Source organism: Chiloscyllium plagiosum, chromosome 14 (genome assembly GCF_004010195.1).
Source record: "Chiloscyllium plagiosum isolate BGI_BamShark_2017 chromosome 14, ASM401019v2, whole genome shotgun sequence".
NCBI classification, from domain to species: Eukaryota; Metazoa; Chordata; class Chondrichthyes; order Orectolobiformes; family Hemiscylliidae; genus Chiloscyllium; species Chiloscyllium plagiosum.
Genome location: NC_057723.1, coordinates 75,027,078 through 75,049,305, shown reverse-complemented (window position 1 = coordinate 75,049,305; position 22,228 = coordinate 75,027,078). Strand labels below are relative to the sequence as shown.

Genomic DNA, 22,228 nt, shown 5'->3' with positions numbered 1-22,228 from the left:
GATTGAGGGGTATGGGGAAGGAGGAGAGGATTGGGGAGGGGGAGAGGATTGGGGGGATGGGGGAGGCGCTGACTTTGTTTCATACCGCGTCTCCCACCTGTATTTGGGTGGACCAGCATTTACTACTGATGCTCAAAAGCCGTTCAGAAGATGGTGGTGAGCTGCGTTAGGGTAGGGGCGCACCTCTAGCGTTGTTCAGAAGGGACACTTCATCCAGCAACAGTGAAGGAACGATTGTTCCCAAGTCAGGATGATGGGCGGAAGGGAATAACATGCAATTGCTGGTGATCCCAATGGAATCTAGGAATTGCTGGAAAAGCTCAGCAGGTCCGGCAGCGTCTGTGGAGAGATAAATCACAGAATTGATGTTTCGGGTCCAGTGACCCTTCCACAGAACTGAACTTGCTGCCTCCTGTTATTGGATAGTAGTGGTTGGGTTTTGGAAGGATAAGCCAAAGGAAGCTTAATCACTGCCCTTTGTTGGATGTCAGTGGTCCCTTGGCACTACCTGGAAGGGGAGGGGGACGGGGTAAGTGATGCCTCACACAGACTCTTAAAAGTATCAGACACTGTTCAGTCTCACACCACGCCGTTAGCTGAGTGGACGTTCATTACAGCGGCCAACCACACTTCACTATAAATGTTCCGGTTTCCGACTGCGTGGTGAGCGGCGTCAGGTAAACGCAGAGCGGCCTTCGGTTTTATTTTGGGGCATTTTCCCCATGCCTTCACCCAAACCGCCGCAATGAGTCTTACCCTCAGTCCCCAAGGCTGTCTCACAGAATCCCCACAAGCCTGGCAGCAGGCCTTTCGGCCCTTCCGATCCATACCGACCGCAACCCTCCCCTCCCCATCCCCCGAAGAGCATCCCATCCAGACCCATCTCCTGCCCCCCTCCCCAAAGTATTCGTGGAACCCTGCATTTCCCATGGCTAACCGACTTAGTCTGCACATCCCTGGACACTATGGGGCAATTTAGCACGGCCAATCCACCCTAACCTCAACATCCCTGGACACAACGGGGCAACTTAGCACGGCCAATCCATCCTAACCTACACATCCCTGGGCACTATGGGGCAATTTAGCACGGCCAATCCACCATAAGCTACACATCCCTGGGCACTATGGAGCCATTTAGCATTGCCAATCCACCCTAACCTGCACATCCCTGGGCACTATGGAGCCATTTAGCACGGCCAATCCACCCTAACCTATACATCCCTGGGCACTATGGAGCCATTTAGCATGGCCAATCCACCCTAACCTGCACATCCCTGGGCACTATGGGGACATTTAGCATGGCCAATCTACCCTAACCTACACATCCCTGGGCACTATGGGGACATTTAGCATGGCCAATTCACCCTAACCTGCACATCCGTGGACACTCCGGGGAAAGTTAACATGGTCAATCCACCCTAACCCACACGTCACTGAACACGATGGGACAATGTAGCATGGCCAATCCACCCTAACCTGCACATCCCTGGACACTATGGGGCAATTTAGCACAGCCAATCCACCCTAACCTACACATCCCTGGGCACTATGGGGCCATTTAGCACGGCCAATCCACCCTAACCTGCACATCCCTGGACACTATGGGGCAATTTAGCACAGCCAATCCACCCTAACCTACACATCCCTGGGCACTATGGGGACATTTAGCATGGCCAATCCACCCTAACCTACACATCCCTGGGCACTGTGGGGCAATTTAGCACGGCCAATCCACCCTAACCTACACATCCCTGGACACTGTGGGGCAATTTAGCACGGCCAATCCACCCAAACCTACACATCCCTGGACACTGTGGGGCAATTTAGCACGGCTGAAAATGTGTTGCTGGAAAATCGCAGCAGGTCAGGCAGCATCCAGGGAACAGGAGAATCGACGTTTCGGGCATAAGCCCTTCTTCAGGAAGCACGCCAATCCACCCTAACCTACACGTTAGGTATGGGGTAAATGTAGGGGTATGGGTGGGTTGCGCTTCGGCGGGTCGGTGTGGACTTGTTGGGCCGAAGGGCCTGTTTCCACACTGTAATGTAATCAAAATCCCTGGGCACTATGGGGCAATTTAGCACGGCCAATCCACGCTAACCTACACATCCCTGGGCACTGTAGGGATATTTAGCACGGTCAATCCACCCTAACCTGCACATTCCTGGACACTGTGGGGATATTTAGCACGGCCAATTCCCCCCCCCCCCCCCCCAACCTGCACATCTTTACCTGAATATTTTCCTTGCTATTCCAACTGCCACCTTTAGGAGTCTCTTCAACAACTCCTTCTCCCTGTCTGCATTCAGGTATCAGTCACCTCCCGTTTCTCTCTGAGCTGGCTCGATCTGAGGCGAATGCATTCGGCTATTTCTTGCATCAATGCCAGCTACAGCGATCCCTTTGCTGCAGATTACTTACAAACAAGTTTCCCAGATGTCACCGAGCGGAAAGTGTCACTGTGGAAATCCGGACCGTGGTATTTATCCCCCGCACCTCACCCCCACCTGAACCCCGGACAAAGACTTTTGTACCGGACAGAATGTTCCTTTTTAAATCTCATCAGGAAATTGTGACCTCTCTGGCCCCGCACGTTGGGTTCAGCAAATGCACGAAAATGAGTCAGAAACATTTCACTGGAAGGGTAGTTCAGGGCGAGAAGCGGGTGCCCGAGTTGTCCCAGGAATTTCCAGCCTCATCAGCCCTGCGTTTTATAAGCAGGCTAAATGCAGCGTTCAATTCTCAGTCTCACGTTGAAGTGAAATAAAAACAAACGGGCGTGTAAGAAACAAAATTCCACTTCGGTGCAGCTCCTTGACTCTCTCTGCACTCCAACGTTTTACTGTGGACAGTGCGTGTGAGAGAGAGAGAGAGGAGGGCGGAGGGTGAGAGGGAGGGTAATCACTTCTGACATAGCCCCAGGACATTTTGCAAAGGACACCAACATTGAAGTGATGCACACGCTTACAAGATTATCGATAAGAGAGAGAGAAAAAAAAACCAAACACCGACAGTAAGTTCAACAGTGGGAGCTGGGAGGGTCGTCTTCACGAGGTGTGAAGTTGGAACAAGGAGGTTGAGATGTGAGACAGACTTAGGTTTTCACTTGCAACATGAGCTACACAGCTCTTGGGTAAGGAGTCAGGAGTAGTTACCCTCTCTCCCTGTCTGCCCATAATAAAGTGTTGGAGTCAGTCAAAGAGAGAGAGATCTAGTCCCCCTTTTTTTTTCCTGAAGACTGCGATTGGCTTGACGTCAGGGCTCCGGGAACTTTGTAAAGGTTGAGCGGCTAGAGAGAGAGAAATCCGAAGTGCGGAGAGTTATCCAGGAACGTTTGGGAAATAACCAACCAACCAAACACTGCCTTCAGAGCTTCCCCCTCCTCAGAGAGAGAGAGATAGCTAAGAAGAGAAAGGGAGCGAGAGATAGAGAGAAGGAGAGCAGCATCCTGAATCCAGTTTCGGAGATACATCGGGCAGTGAGTGAATGCTGAGGAGAGGCACTGGAGAGGAGGTGATTGCACTGGGACTGGGAGAGGGCAGAGAGCGGCCGGAGGGTATGTAACAGGAAGCAGGGAGTGAGGGGGAGGAGGTAGAGGGAGGGTAGAGGTGTTAGAGTGAAGTTAGAACTGATGAGAGTGAGAAGGGGGCAGTAGAGGGAGACGTGGTTGAGGGAGGGTAGAGCTGGAGGGAGTGAGGGAGAGGTGATAGTCGGGGGGATAGAGCTGGAGGGAGTGAGGGAGAGGCAGTTGAGGGACACCCCCTCCCCAGCCCCCAGATGGAGTTGTGTGGGCAGCCCGCCCCTAACCGCTCCCAGGAGGGGAACAGCACGATGGTGGCTGGAGGTCAGCTGACCTCAGCACCTTACAGCGGGCTAGCGGCGGCAGCGGTCAGTCTGGCAGTGGTAACGGTCATCATGCTGACCATGGTGGGCAACGCACTGGTGGTGGTGGCCGTGCTGACCAGCCGGGCGCTCCGGCCTCCTCAGAACCTCTTCCTGGTGTCGCTGGCATCGGCGGACATCCTGGTGGCCGCTCTGGTCATCCCCTTCTCGCTGGCCAACGAGCTGATGGGCTACTGGTACTTTGGCAGCGTCTGGTGCGGCATCTACCTGGCACTGGACGTGCTCTTCTGCACCTCGTCCATTGTCCACCTGTGTGCCATTAGCTTGGATCGCTACTGGGCTGTGACCAGGGCCGTCGAATACAACTTGAAACGGACCCCGCGCCGCATCAAAGCCATGATCGCGGTGGTGTGGCTCATCTCGGCGGTCATCTCCTTCCCGCCCTTGGTCAGCGTGGACCGTGCCAGGCAAGGCTGCTGCCAACTCAACGATGAGACCTGGTACATCCTGTCATCTTGCGCTGTCTCTTTCTTCGCCCCCTGCCTCATCATGATGTTGGTCTACTTCCGAATCTACCGGGTGGCCAAGCAGAGGACCTCAGTGGTCTCGGTGGCTGGCAACGGGCAGCCCGGTGCCCCTGCCCCTGCTCTTCCCTTGGAGAGCGCCTTCTCCCGCCGCCGCCGCCCCCGAGACCGGGCAGGTGCCCCGGGTGGCAGCCCACCCAGCTCCCAGAGCCACCCACACCAGGAGGACGATGAGGAGGAAGAGCTGGAAGACATTGACTTGGAGGAGAGTTGCTCCTCGGAGGCTCAGAGCCGGCCTGTGGAGCTCAGGAGGAGTCAGGAGGTCCCCCTCCCCCTTCCCTTGGCCCTGCCTCCTCCGTCCTCCTCGACCCTGCCTCCCCTCCCGGGTCCGGGTTGTAGCCGCCTGTCCTGGGCTGGCCATAGGGCCTCTCAGCTCTTCCTGGAGCAGAGGAGGAAGAGAAAGGCAGCTCGACCCGTGTCCAGGCTCAGTAAGAGCCGGCTGGCCCAGCTGCGGGAGAAACGCTTCACCTTCGTGCTGGCCGTAGTCATTGGCGTCTTTGTGCTGTGCTGGTTCCCCTTCTTCTTCACCTACAGCCTGAGGGCCATCTGTCGACAGAGCTGCACCATCCCCGAGCCCCTCTTCAACTTCTTCTTTTGGATTGGTTACTGTAACAGCTCGCTCAACCCCATCATCTACACCATCTTCAACAGGGACTTCCGCAAGGCTTTCAAAAAGATCATCTTCAGGACTCGCAGACGTACTTTGTAGCCAGCTGCACTGGTAACTCGGCTGCCTCATCCTGGGTATCTATTAACGATGATGTGTTTTCTGTTTATATATACATATATTTAAACAGTTAAGGAAGTTAGCTAACGTTGACAGATAAAAGTATATTTCAATTGGATTTCTCACCTCTGCAAAGGCAGTCAGCTGAAGAAATTGTTCCTTTTTAAAGAGATGGTCTTGTGCGGCAGACCAGTGGAAAAGCACAGGACCAGTACCTTTCAGCTGGGTTTAAGCCACTGCTTGATGTGTTGTGGGGAAGAGCGTCTGCATCGTTTTTGAAGTGATGGTGTTGCAGGATTGTGCCGTGTTCATGTGTATGAGGAGCAAACAAATTGAGACCCTGTGTAATATTGATTACAACAATGCTAATTAATAATACCTTTCAACATTAGTTAATCAACATGCTGTTTATGGTATCTTTTGGTAGATAATTCAGAATAATAGTGGTTAGTGTCAACATTAATTTGTGATGAGGTGGATTTGCAGATGTTTGGGTGTCTGTCATACAGATCTAACAATCTATTTAACCTCAGCGGTTTGAATCTGTATCAGTCATTTGACTCCATGCTTGTGTCAGGAAGAGTACATTAACTAAAGCAAGTTTCCACAGCACAGTTCAAGCAAAATGTAATAAATAATTTCACTGTGAGGCCATCAGAGTTGGAAATCTAATTATGCCGTATAGTATTACGCAAATGCTGAATACATTCCTTTAAAACAAAGTTTGTCTATTTAAATGCAATCAAGATAATTTATACAAATATACAACACTCTGTCACAGTAATATTGCACAGCATAATCTCTTGCCTTCAGACTACAAATTGTTATCTTATTTTCAGATTAGTTGACCATTTCTTTCCTGAACATTTGTCATTTTCTATGTATGATTTAAATTAAATTTTCTTGCTGAAGAACTGCTCATCAGCAGCTTTTAACCCTTAAAAGTAATGTTAAAATAGAATAATAGAATCCCAAAGTGTGGAAACAGACTGTTCGGCCCATCGAACCCACACTGTCTCTCCGAACAGCATCCCACCCAGATCCACCCCTCTACTCTATCCCTGTAACCCTGCATTTCCCATGGCTAATCCACCTAGCCTGCACATTCCTGGATGCTATGATCTGTACAAAGCAGCATTCCTTGGGTTATAAAGGTGAATATGTCCTAATGTTATCCAATTGAAATGCACAGAACGTATTGGCATTCAGATTACAACCTTTTTCAATGTGTTTTTATAGTTAAATGATTTGCCTGACTATTAATCACAAGAACAGCTATGGCTACTTATTACACTTCCTCCAGCACCCGTACACTATGAGTTTAAATGGTCTGCAACTTTATCAAAAAGAAAACTATTGCTGATCAAGGTCAATCATATTTCTGTTGCGCAGTATGCTCCAATTATATAAGTGCATTTAATCTGTAAAAATATTGTTTTTCTCATGTTAGTGTAATACTGCCTGACCTGTACAAAGCAACTGTCACTTTGTAAAGCCCTTCGTCTATCTTTCTGCACAATTCTTTTGACTTAAGTACAGTATCTTGCACAAGGCCAGCATGGAATTGATTTGGATGAGTAAAATATTATTCAGTTTCATATATACGTAATATATTGAAAGTGAAAGTGGGTGGCAAGTCGGACTGATAGAGCAGTTTATAAGTGTATCCATCAAAATAGATTTCATCAATAGGGTCATAGAGTACGGGAGCAAGGAGTTTGTTATATTCAGCTGAAGCATTGCGTTCAGATCTGGAATCTTCATCTCAGGAAGAATGTGAAGGCATTAGAGAGGGTACAGAGAATAAGAATGGATGCACAGATAAACAACTTCTGTTATATTAATAGATTGATGAAGTTGGGACTGTTTTTCTTGGAGGAGAGAAGGTTGTGCTGAGATTTCAAGGTGTTCCAAACCACGAGGGATCTTATCGAAAGTAGCTATGGATAAAATGTTCCATTGGTGGAAGGGTCACAATTGAGAGGAAACACATTGCAAGTCATTGTCAAAAATAGAAATGGCGAGCATAGGATGCTTCTGTATAGTTAGTGGTTAAAATGTGGAATATTCACCCAGAGGAGATTTGATTATTACCTGAAAAAGAACAGTATGCAGGATCACGTGGAGAAGGCAAGAGAGTGGCATCAGGTACACTGCTCCTTTGGAGAGCTGGTGAGAGCCTGATGGGCCAGATGCTCTCCTCCTGTTTATGTAACAATTTGATGATGGTGTGAGAAATATGCACTGGAATGTCCAGTGGTTGTGTGAGAAATATGCACTGGAATATCCAGTGATAGTGTGAGACATACGCACTGGAATATCCAGTGATAGTGTGAGAAATACGCACTGGAATATCCAATGACAGTGTGAGAAATATGCATTGGAATATTCAGTGATGGTGTGAGAAATATGCCCTGGAATATCCAGTGACAATATGAGAAACACACACTAGAATATTCAGTGATGGTGCGAAATCCGTCAAGAGTGATCGGATAGTGAAACGTCCTATTGTGGGAAATGATTGAAGCAAGTAGTGTCAATGTATTTCATGGAAAGCTAGCTAAGTACATGCGATAGAAAGGAATAGCTGGGCATGCTGATACAGTTAAATGGGAAAAGACTAAGTGGTTAGCACTACTGCCTCACAGCGCCAGGGACCCAGGTTCAATTCCTGCCTTGGGCAACTGTCCGTGTGGAGTTTGCACGTTCTCCCTGTGTCTGCGTGGGTTTCCTCTGGGTGCTCTGGTTTCCTCCCACAGTCCAAAGATGTGCAGGTCAGGTGAATTGGCTATGCTAAATTGCCCGTAGTGTTAGGTGGATTAGGCAGGGGTAAATGTAGGTGAATGGGTCTGGCTGGGTTGCTCTTCAGAGGGTCGGTGTGGACTTATTGGGCCGAAGGGCCTGTTTCCACACTGTAGGGAATCTGATCTAATAAACACTAGCATAGACCAGTTTGACCAAGCGGCATGTTGTTGTGTTGTAAAATATGATGTAAATGTATGTACATAAATATCCCACAGAATTTAAAACGACTCCTGGTATTTCTCCCAGGAGCTCATTAACAATAAACCAAGACTCCTGTTAATCCTACAGAACCAAAATACATTTCTCCTTGTCATCAACTTCAAAGAGGAATAGCTTTAAAGTATGGGCAAGGATAGTTTTTCCATGTGCTAACTGTGTAAGTTTGCTGTGTAGATGTCAGATTGCCACAGAATAATAGTAAATAGGGAGGTAAGTGCCAGGGTTGGGGAATCATGGAGTGAGGTGCAGTAGTTGGGACAAGGGGTTAGAAGGTGGGTGGGCTGTGGCAGTGGGGTGAGAGGGAAGAACAGGAAAGGAAGTGATAATGAACTGGATTGAGAGTCAGCAAATGTTTGGTTTTGAGACTCACCTCCCTATTTACCGAAGGGAGAAAAGATATGGATAAGTTAAATAAAACATACAGTCTAATTGCATTAGATTTGTTTGTTCTTTAAGAACACTTGTGAAATTATTTTGTGAAATCTGCGCAGTGATGAAGATTTTCACACAATAATATTCTGCACAAATTGTTTGTTAACATGAAATGCTGTAGTTGCTATCTACAAATGTGTTTTAGTTTCAAATGTTACTGACATGAGGCAGCAGTTTGTCAGTGAAAAAATATTAGCTGCACAAAGACCTGGCTGTTTAGTCTCAAATCCCTAAATTTACCATTTTTGAATACTTGAATTACCAGAGTCAAAAAGAAACAGAGCAAAAAATTAATTTCTAGTTAACTTATAGTAAAATAATGAGCATTTTTGCATCAAAACCAATGTAATGAAATTAGGTCAGGAACTAATATAGAATACAAAAATAGAAACTGCCTGAAAATGTCCAGCAACATCAGGCAGTGGCTTTGGAGAGAAAGTAAAGTTAACGAGTTGTAAAGGAGGGTCACTGGACCCTAAACATTAACTCTGTTTTCTCTCCACAGATGCTGTCAGACCTGCTGTGTTTCTCCATCAATTTCTATTTTTCTTTAAGATTTCTAGCATCCGGAGTTCTTTATTTTCTACTAGTAGAGAATATCTTGTGGAAATTGATGAAATAAAAACATCAGGGATAATTCACTACTTATTCATAATGAATAATTTATATAAACAGTACTCTTGCTTTTAAGTGTATGTCTAATATTGCTAATGTGGGAGTGAATGTAATTTTGATTCATTATTGAGGTGGAAGAGATCAAAGAACCACGAAACGAGATTGAATTTGTTTTGGACCGTTGACCAGCTTTGGAATTTTTGAAGCACTCCTGACACTGCTGTGAAATTGCATTTGCAACAGTAGTCCAGATTTAGAGTGGGTTTATGAATCAACAGTGAAGGAATTAATCATTGACAGTGACATAGAGTAGAACATTCTCTAGGAGAAAGTCATTGTGCAAAAACCTTCTTATCCTCACAGCACAGAAGTGAAATGTATAAGGGTTTCCATTTCCCGATGGCCTCTCCCATTCCCATCGAAAGGGATTAAGCTTTCCACCAGTCATCATAGAATGGGCAAATCACCTCAGTAAAAGTTTAATCAACATGTTAGAAAAGATGTGAATGCATTTTTAGTGCATCTGTCCATGTCTATTTGTCATTCTGTCTAAAAATCTGTCTATCTGCATTTACTTCACAATCTTTTGTTTCCGCATTCTTTGTCTGTCAATCAATGCATATGTATATCTTTGCTCGCTCAGTTTTTCATGCCTGTACTTATTTGGACAACATTCATTTCCATCAATTCATCTGTCAATTTTAATGGTAGATCTTATTTAAGTATATTTCAAAAGCAAGCAAATAATTTGAAGAAGTGACAAAGAGGATTGATGAGGGCAGAGCGGTAGATGTGATCTACATGGACTTCAGTAAGGCATTCGACAAGGTTCCACATGGGAGACTGATTAGCAATGTTAGATCTCATGGAACACAAGGAGAACTAGCCATTTGGATACAGAACTGGCTCAAAGGTAGAAGACAGAGGGTGGTGGTGGAGGGTTGTCTTTCAGACTGGAGGCCTGTAACCAGTGGAGTGCCACGAGGATCGGTGCTGGGTCCTCTACTTTTTGTCATTTAAACAAATGATTTGGATGCGAGCATAAGAGGTACAGTTAGTAAGTTTGCAGATGATACCAAAATTGGAGGTGTGGTGGACAGCGAAGAGGGTTACCTCAGATTACAACAGGATCTTAACCAGATGGGCCAATGGGCTGAGAAGTGGCAGATGGAGTTTAATTCAGATAACTGTTGGAATATTGCGTGCAATTCTGGTCTCCTTCCTATCGGAAAGATGTTGTGAAACTTGAAAGGGTTCAGAAAAGATTTACAAGGATATTGCCAAGGTTGAAAGATTTGAGCTATAGGGAGAGACTGAACAGGCTGGGGCTGTTTTCCCTGGAGTGTCGGAGGCTGAGGGGTGACCTTATAGAGATTTATAAAATTATGAGGGGCATGGATAGGACAAATAGACAAAGTCTTTTCCCTGGGGTCGGGGAGTCCAGAACTAGAGGGCATAGGTTTAGGGTGAGAGGAGAAAGATTTAAAAGAGACCCAAGAGGCAACTTTTACATGCAGAGGATGGTACATGTATGGAATGAGCTGCCAGAGGAAGTAGAGGAGGCTGGTACAAGTGCAACATTTAAGAGGCATTGGATGGGTATATGAATAGGAAGAGTTTGGAGGGATATAGGCGGTGCTGGCAGCTGAGACTAGATTGGGTTGGGATATCTGGTCGGCATGGACAGGTTGGACCGAAGGGTCTGTTTCCATGCTGTACATCTCTATGACTATGACTCTAACTCGAAACAAAATTCTGATTCCAGCACAAAATGCTTTCTAATTTCTAATCCTCAATATCTGGTGCATTCAATCACATGAGAGAAACGTAAAAATGTAATTATTAGTTTCCACAATATATTTGCACCAATGAATAATGGCATTTGTGATGAGTCAAAATTATGATCTTTCTTAGCAAGTTCATGTTCACTTTATCAAACATTTTGAGGTAAGATTATATCCTTGTGCAGAAATAGTCATCAGGATATTTAGATGAGCTGTGCTAAGTGAGAAAGTAGTTCTAAGAAGTTGTTCCTAATTAATATCATCATTTAACTAAGAATGGTTCCTGGTTATGTAATTGTGAGTCAACAATGTGCATTGGACATGATGCTGTGAAAATGACTGTACTTTAATTTCAGGCTTTAACCTGTGCCATTGAGTTGGGATGTGTAACATCATCATTCCTTTTTTTTATCTCTATCACACTGATTACTTTTTATTTTCTGCTGCATATTTTGAATCTTTCAAGCAGAATGTATCATACTAATTTGTCCATACTGTAAAAGACAACTGCAGTGCTAATGGTATACCTTAGTTATTCCTTGTCATAATTTAGAATGGTTCATTAGAAGCGGACTGAGTGCAAATATTTACGTGCCACTCTAGTGATTTATGAGTATAAGCAATCAGCTGAGACAGCAATTGAAAGTTATAGCGTTACACGAAGAGAGACGTTCACATAAGTTGACTGCTTTACAACAGCAATTCAACATAGAATCAAGGGGAAAATCAAAGGTAACAATAAGTGCACAGATATCTCCATTAATAACACTGAGGCATAATGGAATACATCAACAGGATATACTTTCAGTGAATATCAAACACATTGTCTCTTGTGTTAGAGAAGTAATGCAAAGTGCGCAAAAGTAAAGACCCAGGAATTATATTGCATTCCCAAAGGAACTCCAGATCAACACTCTGTGCCTAAAGCTTTGAGCAGTTTTTATGACCAAAGGCTGCTAGATAGTCCACTTTTGATTGCACAACATTGTGTCTGATGTAGGAGTGGAGGATCATTTAGGATTATGGTTGGGCAATAAGATTCACAAATCTGAAATGTGGAACCTCTACCAAGTCAGCATAATATCTGAGCTATTGCCTCACATTAAAGACTTTACTTAAATTTACTGATTGACAAAGCTGCCTGTACTTTAAGCCAGATTAGTTGTAACATTAGTGCTCATGTGGCTCTTTGAGGAAAATCTTTGATTTGATTTGATTGATTATTGTCCCATGTATCTAGATACAGTGAAAAGGTTTGTTTTGCATGTAGTACTGACAGATCATTCCATATAAAATATATCAGGGTAATAGACTAGAGTGAGGAGTACAATGTTATGGCTGCAGAGAAGGTGCAGAGAGAGCAAGACCAACATTATATTTAATATTAGAGAGGTCCATTCTGAAATCTAATAACAGCAGGGAATAAGCTGTTCTTGAATCTGTTGGTATGTGTGTTTAAGCTTTTGTATCTTCTACCCAACAGAAGAGGTTGGAAGAGATTTTAACCGGGGTGGGAGCGGTCTTTGATGAAGGGCTTTTGCCTGAAATGTCGATTTTCCTGCTCCTCGGATGCTGCCTGACCGGCTGTGCTTTTCCAGCGCCACTCTGATCTTGACTCCTCTTTGATGATGTTGGCTGCCTTCCCGAGGCAGCGAGAAATGTCGATGGAGTCAACGGATGGGAGGTTGGGTTTGTGTGATTAGATTAGATTACATTATTTACAGTGTGCAAACAGGCCCTTCGGCCCAACAAGTCCACACCGACCCTCCGAAGAGCAACCCACCCAAACCCATTCCCCTACATTTACCCAAATTCTTCTATAGTTCCTTGCAGTCCTAGGCAGAGTAGTTGCCATACCAAGTGGTGATGCATTCAGATAGAATGGGCATCTGTAAAAATTGATATGAGACTTTACAGACATGTTCAGTTATCACTAACTTTGAGAACAAAAGATTACAGTGCAACACACAAGCCTCCTGCCAGTTTTAGCATTAACCATAAACACTGTGACCATTCACAGTAAGTGCCCTTGTTCAACTTGAAGTTGAAAGCAATCTTCCTCTCAGGCTGCTTGCTGCCACAGCTAACCGACTGCACTGTTTCTTTTCATTGACTTATCCAACTCCTGAAAATTCTTAATAAATCTTGCTTCAGCCAGTTTCAGTGTTCTCTATTTTGGAGGAAAGAAAACCCTTTGGAAATATTGAATCAGCTGTGATTTGATTGCAATTAAAATCTGGTTGCCTGGAGACAATCTTTTCTGGTACAATTGGCTCAAATGCCACAGCCCGTGCCTCCAGTAGCATTAGTACACACATGTGCTCACCAGCTGGTGGTATCATTTTATGAAAAGCAATATATATTTCCCAAGGCATTTTGTTGAAAAACTGTGCAAAATGTGTGGGAGCACAGCACCCCAGTGAAAGGTTGTGGTGCGGGAGTTTGACAGATTAATTGATGGTTCATATCTCTCGATGTTCATTATGTTTCACTACGCAGTCAGGCTCCATTAGGTCTTCCACTGTCCATGAGGAACAATGTTTTTGTTGCAAACGTTTCGTCCCCTGGCTAGGCGACATCATCAGTGCTTGGGAGCCTCCTGCGAAGCGCTTCTTTGATGTTTCCTCCGGTGTTTATAGTGGTCTGTCCCTGCCGCTTCCGGTTGTCAGTTTCAGCTGTCCGCTGTAGTGGTTGGTATATTGGGTCCAGGTTGATGTGTTTGTTGATGGAGTTTGTGGATGAATGCCATGCCTCTAGGAATTCCCTGGCTGTTCTCTGTCTGGCTTGCCCCACGATAGTAGTGTTGTCCCAGTCGAATTCATGTTGCTTGTTGTCTGCGTGTGTGGATACTAAGGATAGCTGATCATGTCGTTTTGTGGCTAGTATAGGACAAACAGGAAGACAGCTAGCAATCCGCATACATGAACATCAACTAGCCACGAAACGACACGACCAGCTATCCTAAGTAGCCACACTGGACCCAATATACCAACCACTACAGCGGACAGCTGAAACTGACAACCGGAAGCGGCAGGGACAGACCACTATAAACACGGGAGGAAACATCAAAGAAGCGCTTCGCAGGAGGCTCCCAAGCACTGATGATGTCGCCTAGCCAGGGGGTGAAATGTTTGCAACAAAAACTTCCAGCTTGGCGAACAGAACCACAACAACGAGCACCCGAGCTACAAACCTTCGCACAAACTTTGAACAATGTTTTCCAAGTGGTACCAATGTGGCTACAAAACTTCACGTTATTGATTTCTGCACTGCATTAACTATGTCGTGTGAATGCTGATAGCAGCTCGAACTTTGTTTGCTCGCAAGATGTACAGGTTTGCATTCTGCTGTTCAAGTCGTCAAGGTTGAGTTAATATGTTCCCACTGTGGGAGGGTGCACCATTCTTTCTGACTGCTCCATTCCCTGAGCAGCTCAGTCACACTCCGAGCAATAAAAATGATGTTGATGGACATTTCAGAGCTAGTTGATGTTTCTTTGTAGTTTCACTGCTATGAAATACATAGTTTCCAAGCTAGACGTGACTTGATGGGGAATGAGTCTCAATGGGCACACCCCTACCCTGGATTCAGCTTCTAAGTCTTGCACAAATTAGTGCACATCACAGAATTCTTAAGGCACAGAAAGAGCCCATTCAGTCCTCCTACCTACACCAGCCCATCAAGTGAGTTTCATTACCTGGTGCCAATATACTGTCTCTTTCCCCCATACCTCTGTATTCAAATAATCATCCTCTAGCCTGCATCAATTGAACCTTCCTTCACCACACTCCCCAGGTCATGCACTGGTTACCCACTGAGTGAAAATGAGTTTTTGCTTTCTCACGGGCTTCTTTTGCAATTCATTTAAAATCTGTGCCTCTTAGAGTCATCGAGTTGTATAGAGCCTTACGTCGAACCCATCCAGATATCCTAAACTAGCTCCATTTGCCAGCATCTGACCCATATTCCTTCAAACCCTTCCTATTCATATATCTATGCAGATGCCTTTTAAATGCTGTAATTGGACCAACCTCCACCACTCCCTCTGGCAGCTCATTCTATACACGCACTGCCCTCTGTGTGAAAAAGTTGCCCCTTAAGTCCCTTTTAAATCTTTCCCCCTCTCACCTTAAGGAAGGGATGATCCCACCCATTGTATCTCTATAAATCTATCGGTATAATTTCTGAGGTATCCTGAGATTACGAAGTCTATATAAATACAAATATTTATTTAATTCAAAATAGTCAGAATTTCAATAGGTAAATATAGAGTGAAACTGGACAGGTGATTAGATATGTATAATGCCATAAAGTGTTGTATGAAAGAAGGTTAACACTCCCTCCCCTTAATTAGGATAATGTGGAGGTGCTGGTGTTGGACTGGGGTGGACAAAAATCACACAACTCCAGGTTATAGTCCAACAGATTTATTTGGAAATACTTCCAAATTAACTTCTTGGACTATAACCTAGTATTGTGTTTTTTAACTTAATAAGGATGGCAGGAGTCCTAGTGACTTTGCAACACACAAATACTTAAGGCATTGTCATCTACTTAGTGACTTTTAATCATGCTTTGATGGTGGTGCATTGGCTCAGTGGATTGGTTGGTGCACTGCCTCACAGCACTAGGGACCCAGGTTCAATTCCACCCTTAGGCCACTGCCTGTGCGGGTTTGCCCCAATTTCCTCCCACAGTCTAAGGATGTGCCGTTAGGGAGGATTGCCCATCGTGTCCCAGGATGTGCAGGCTAGGTGGGTTAGCCATGTGAAAATATGAGGTTACAGGGATAGGGTAAGGGATGGAATGCTCTTCAGAGAGTTGGTATGGATTTGTTGGGCCGAATGGCCTGTTTCCACACTGTAGGGCTTCTATTAAAAAATATTGTTTTATAATGAATATTGATCTTGAAATGATAATGTATTCATTATAAATATTTTATAAGTTGTTACATTGGCAATACCATAGAGATTTGTGCCCAGACTTCTTCACATAATTAGTTCCCAGTTCCAGTTACCTTGCCAAAGAGAGGCACTGAGCTCAAAAGGAAGGCCTTTTTCCATCAAGGGTGACCAGTTACAGAGCAGAGTTAGCAGATACACAGAAATAAATTCCATGCCTAGTCATAATTTGGTCTTGTCTAGAGTATGGATGCATAGCCTTAAAAGACTAGATGATAAGGAAGGGTGCTTTGAAAACCTACAGATTAAAGTGTATCCTGAAGACACACTTAGCTCATCATTTTGTTTACTTTAAATGTGTAGGATTTCTAACATCTTTAGCTACTAATAACCTGACATGGCATCTGACAACATATTAATCCATAATCTAGAAGGGAAAGATGGGCCAGAAACACAGCAAAGATCTGTCTGTCAGCCGCAGTGAGATTCAGCACGTAACTGGCTTCCCTTCCCAATACTGAAATTCTTTGGTTTTAAGTCAAAGCATTACTGATGCAATTGCCAATAGTGCTAAACTCTTGTCCGGATCACTGTAACCAGAGACCTGTCCCAGTGGCTCTAGAATGACTATTCAACAATACCACATCAGCATACATTAGTGTCTTTAATGCCCAGGCATTAAGCAATGCGTAGGCAGAGCACTTTGAGGCTGTTCTTTAGGCAGGTTCAGCTGCTCTTGTTGTAACTGTACTCTTTCGTAGCAGTAATTTAAATAGACTTGAACCTATGATATCCTGATAGGCAAGCTTGTTTTTCTTATTCCTTTGAAAGCATTCATGATTATAGCTTTTTAACTTAGTGTCAACACATAGACACATCCTTTATCGTTTTTGTCAGTAAAATACACAAAGGTATGAAGACAGTTCTATTTCAGAAATAACCATATAGCAAACCTTTTCTAGATGCAAACAAATTTATTTCCCCTCAGAATATAAACATCTAGAGGAATTGAGTTCCGGAGTCCTGAGGTCATGATGCAGTTGTATAAGACTCTGGTACGGCCGCATCTGGAATATTGTGTGCAGTTTTGGTCGCCATACTATAGGAAGGATGTGGAGGCATTGGAACGGGTGCAGAGGAGGTTTACCAGGATGTTGCCTGGTATGGAAGGAAAATCGTATGAGGAAAGACTGAGGCACTTGGGGCTGTTTTCACTAGAGAAAAGAAGGTTTAGGGGTGACTTGATTGAGGTGTACAAGATGATTAGGGGGTTAGATAGGGTCGACAGTATGAACCTTTTCCCGCGTATTGAGTCGGGTATTCCAAGGGGGCATAGCTTTAAATTAAGGGGGGGTAGATATAGGACTGATGTTAGGGGTAGGTTCTTCACTCAGCGAGTCGTTAGTTCATGGAATGCCCTGCCAGTAACAGTGGTGGACTCTCCCTCTTTATGGGCATTTAAGAGGGCATTGGATAGGTATATGGAGGATAGTGGGTTAGTGTAGTTTAGGTGGGCTTGGATCGGCGCAACATCGAGGGCCCAAGGGCCTGTACTGCGCTGTATTCTTCTATGTTCTATGTTCTATGTTCTATCTCTGAATCCTGAATCTTACTGATCACTGTTAAAAAAGAATCCTGCCACTGCCTTCCAACTGTCTTCATGAGAAACCCACAGTGTGAAATAGAGACAAATCCGGAATTGCTGGAAAAGCTCAGCAGGTCTGGCAGTATCTGTGAAGAGAAATCAGAATTAACATTTCTGGTCCGGTGACCCTTCCTCAGAACATTCTGAGGAAGGGTCACTGAATGCGGCACATTAACTCTGATTTCCTTCCACAGAAGAGACCTAAGGGACAACCTTTTCATGCAGAAGGTGGTACGTGTATGGAGTGAGCTGCCAGAGGAAGTGGTGGAGGTTGGTACAATTGTAACATTTAAGAGGCATTTGGATGGGTATATGAATAGGAAGGGTTTGGAGGGATATGGGCTGTGTGCTGGCAGGTGGGACTAGATTGGGTTGGGATATCTGGTCGGCATGGATAGGTTGGACCGATGGGTCTGTTTCCATGCTGTACATCTCTATGATTCTATGACTCTATAACTCACTCCGGGCTACCTGTTATTCTATGATTCTATGCTGCCAGATCTGCTGAGTTTTTCCAGCAATTTCAGATTTGTTTCTGATTTACAGCAGCCGCAGTTCTTTCGGTTTTTATTTTGTGTGAATTAGAAGCATGCTTTCAGCAGATTGGCAAACAATTTAGCACCCTGCCCAACTAACAAGACAACAAAACTGCGCAGAGAACAAAACATGCTTTTTAAAAATATACACGCAACTTTCACTTTTTGAAGTGATATGCATATGGGAATGTTATCACTGTCCGAACTGTTTCCTCAACAGAACTGAGACGTCTCACTGCTAGCTCTTTTGAGTTGATCGCTATGGTTACCACCAGACCTCAAATTATTTCCAGAAACAAACAGTTTGACTTCACTCAGTTGCTATGAAGGCTGCCCCTGATTCAATCAAAGGTTACCTGATTACTCCCAGAAATGTTAGCTTTTATCCTTGAGTAGTTGCACAAATTGAGAAGTCAGTAGCACAATTGCATGTTGTCACAAAGGACCCTGATAACTAAGAGGGATACAAAGAGCAGTGAAGGGGACGGGCAGAGGTAATTATCACTGGATTGTAAATCCAGAGACCCAGGTAATATTCTGGGGATCCAGGTTTGAATCACGCCACAGCAGATGATGGAATTTGAATTCAGTAAAAATCTAGAATTCAGAGTCTATTGAGGCAGCACGGTGGCTCAGTGGTTAGCACTGCTGCTTCACAGCACCCGGGATCTGGGTTCGATTCCAGCCTTGGATGATGGTCTGTGTGAAGTTTGCACGTTCTCTCTGTGTCTGTGGGTTTCCTCTGGGTGCTGTGGTTTCCTCTAACATGTGCTGGTTAGGTGGATTAGCCATGGGAAATGCAGGGTTACAGGGGTGGGGTGAGACTGGGCGGGATGCTCTTTGGTGGGTTGGCATGGCCTGAATTGCCTGCTGCCACACTCTAGGAATTCTACGTGTCTTTTGGGCGGCACGGTGGCTCAGTGGTTAGCACTTCTGCCTCACAGCGCCAGGGACCTGGGTTCAATTCCCATCTCAGGTGACTGTCTGTGTGGAGTTTGCACATTCTCCCCGTGTCTGCGTGGGTTTCTTCCGGGTGCTCCAGTTTCCTCCCACAGTCCAAAGATGTGCAGGTTATGGTGGATTGGCCATGCTAAATTGCCCGTAGTGATAGGTGCACTAGTCAGGGTGGGTTGCTCTTTGGAGGGTCGGTGTGGACTTGTTGGGCTGAAGGGCCTGTTCCACACTGTAGGAAATCTATCTAATAACCATGAGCCAATTATCAGGGGGCAAAGCCCATCTGGTTCACTAACATCCTTCAGGGAAGGAAATTTCCATCCTTACCTGGTCTGGCCTACATGTTACTCCAGACCCACAGCAATGTAATTGAGTTGTAACTGCCCTCTGGGCAATTAGGGATGGGCAATAAATGCCCACCTTGCCAGCAATGCCCTCATCTGGTGAATGAATGAAGAAAAAGTCAGGTTACAAAGGGGAGTTAGAAAAGAAACTTGCCTTACACGTCTTATTGAATTCTTTGAGGAGGTGACCAAGCATGTGGATGAGGGTAGAGCAGTGGATGTAGTATACATGGATTTTAGTAAGGCATTTGATAAGGTTCCCCATGGTAGGCTTATGCGGAAAGTCAGGAGGCATGGGATAGAGGGAAATTTGGCCAGTTGGATAGAAAACTGGCTAACCGGTCGAAGTCAGAGAGTGGTGATAGATGGTAAATATTCAGCCTGGAGCCCAGTTACAAGTGGAGTTCAGCAGGGATCAGTTCTGGGTCCTCTGCTGTTTGTAATTTTTATTAATGACTTAGATGAGGGAGTCGAAGGGTGGGTCAGTAAATTTGCAGATGATACGAAGATAGGTGGAGTTGTGGACAGTGAGGAGGGCTGTTGTCGGCTCCAGAGGGACTTAGATATGAGGCAGAGCTGGGCTGAGGAGTGGCAGATGAAGTCCAACCCTGACAAGTGTGAGGTTGTCCATTTTGGAAGAACAAATAAGAATGCGGAATACAGGGTTAATGGTAGGGTTCTTAGTCAGGTGGAGGAACAGAGGGATCTTGGGGTCTATGTACATAGATCTTTGAAGGTTGCCACTCAGGTGGATAGAGTTTGTAAGAAGGCCTATGGAGTATTATCGTTCATTAGCAGAGGGATTGAATTCAAGACTCGTGAAGTGATGTTGCAGCTGTACAGGACTTTGGTTAGGCCACAGTTGGAGTACTGTGTGCAGTTCTGGTCGCCTCACTTTAGGAAAGATGTGGAAGCTTTGGAGAGACAGAGTGTTACAAGGGGACATAAATTTAAGGTGAAGGGTGGAAGGTATAGGGGAGATGTCAGGGGATAGGTTCTTTACCCAGAGAGTGGTGGGGACATGGAATGCGCTGCCTGTGGGAGTGGCAGAGTCAGAATCATTGGTGACCTTTAAGCGGCAATTGGAAAGGTACATGGATAGGTGCTTAAGCTAAGACAAATGTTCGGCACAACATCGTGGGCCAAAGGGCCTGTTCTGTGCTGTATTGTTCTATGTTCTAAACTTCAAAGGGAAATCAACTTGAACACTTTTTTTTTGCAATTATTTTAGGAAATGTATACCAATTGGGAGTAACTTGGGCCCCTTGAAAACTGGATAATAAACTCAATGAAAATGAAGAAATAATGGACACTTAAACGTATTGAATCTTTGGATCAGTACCTACAATAGAGAGAATATTAACATTCCAAGGGAACTGATATTGAATCAAGCAAGGAGACTTATGAAATCAACAGATTCAGTGGTTAGCACTGCTGCCTCACAGCACCAGGGATCCAGATTCGATTCTATCCTCGGGTCACTGTCGGTGTGGAGTTATACATTCTCCCTGTGTCTGCGTGGGTTCCCTCTGGGTGCTCTGGTTTCCTCCCACATTCCAAAGATGTGCAGGTTAGGGTGGATTGGCCATGGGAAATTGACCATAGTGTTCAGGGATGTGTAGGGTATGTCCATTAGTCAGGAGTAAATGCAGAGAGGTAGGGGAATGGGTCTGGGTGGGTTACTCTTCAGAGGGTCGGTGTGGAACTGGTTGGCCAAATGGCCTGTTTCACACTGCAGTGATTCTATGGTAATGCATCAAGAACTTACTGGAGTCCATCACTAAGGACTGAGCAACTTGAACATTTCAGTTGATCAGAGAGAGTCATAACCATACAGCACAGAATCCATCTTCTAACGTGTATTTGCTAAAGGTAGATCAAGCTGGATGACTCTAATGAAAGTTTCTGAGGAGGTGACTAAAGCTGTGGACAGGGGACTGACTGTAGATATCAAGTGTATTTAAGTTGCATTTCAGCTATAATCTCACAGAATGGCAAAACAGACACAGGTCTTAAATGATCTATAACTGTAGCTAGTTTCTGTTGAGAGGCGACCTTGCAGAAGCTCATAAAATCCTGAGGGGCATGGATAGGGTCAACGGTAGCAGTCTTTTCACAAGGATGAGATATTTCAAGACCAGGTTACACATTTTAAGGTGTGACGAAGAGATTTTAAAAAGACACGAGGGACAAATTTTTTAATCAGAGGGTGGTTTGTCTGTGAAATGAACTTCCTGAGGAAGTGGTGGATGGAGGTACAGATACAATGTTTAAAAAAACATATGGATAAGTACATGATTAGGAAAGGTTTGGAGGGATATGGACCAGGAGCAGGCAGGTGGGACTAGATTAGTTTGGGATTATGTTGGGTATAACTGGTTGGACTGAAGGGTCTGTTTCTGTGCTCTCTGATGCTATGACTCTAAGAATCTACGTAGATTTTAACTTTTAAACAGAGATACAAGATGCAGGAGTAGGCCATTCAGCCCTTCGAGCCTGCCCCACTCATCAATATGATCCCAGCTGACCATGTAATCTCAGTATCACATTCCTGGTTTCTCTCCACGTACCCCTTGATCCTTTTAGCTGCAAGGGCTACATGCAGCATCGTCTTGAATGAACTGGCCCCAACCGTTTCCTGTGGGAGAGAATTCCACAGGTTCACAACTCCCTGAATGAAGACATTCTTCCTCATCTCAGTCCTGAATAAGTGGGGCCAGCCTCCAGCCCCCTGACCATCCACCACTCCGGCCTCCGGCCCCCTGACTGTCCCCCACTCTGACCTCCAGCTCCCTGACTGTCCCCACTCCGGCCTCCAGCCCCCTGACCGTCCCCCAC

General features: G+C 45.1%; 1 protein-coding gene and 1 pseudogene across 1 annotated transcript in view; both read left to right on the top strand.

The window, feature by feature from the left end:
• Window positions 1-3,654: 3,654 nt before the first annotated feature.
• Window positions 3,655-22,228, top strand: part of LOC122556809 (alpha-2Db adrenergic receptor-like) — an 82,440-nt gene continuing 63,866 nt past the window's right edge. The window contains exon 1 of the mRNA XM_043704013.1: window positions 3,655-5,172. Coding sequence (XP_043559948.1) covers window positions 3,779-5,137 — 1,359 coding nt within the window. The 5' untranslated portion in view covers window positions 3,655-3,778 and the 3' untranslated portion in view covers window positions 5,138-5,172. The remainder of the gene's footprint in view (window positions 5,173-22,228) is intronic.
• LOC122557014 lies at window positions 15,487-15,590 on the top strand (annotated as a pseudogene).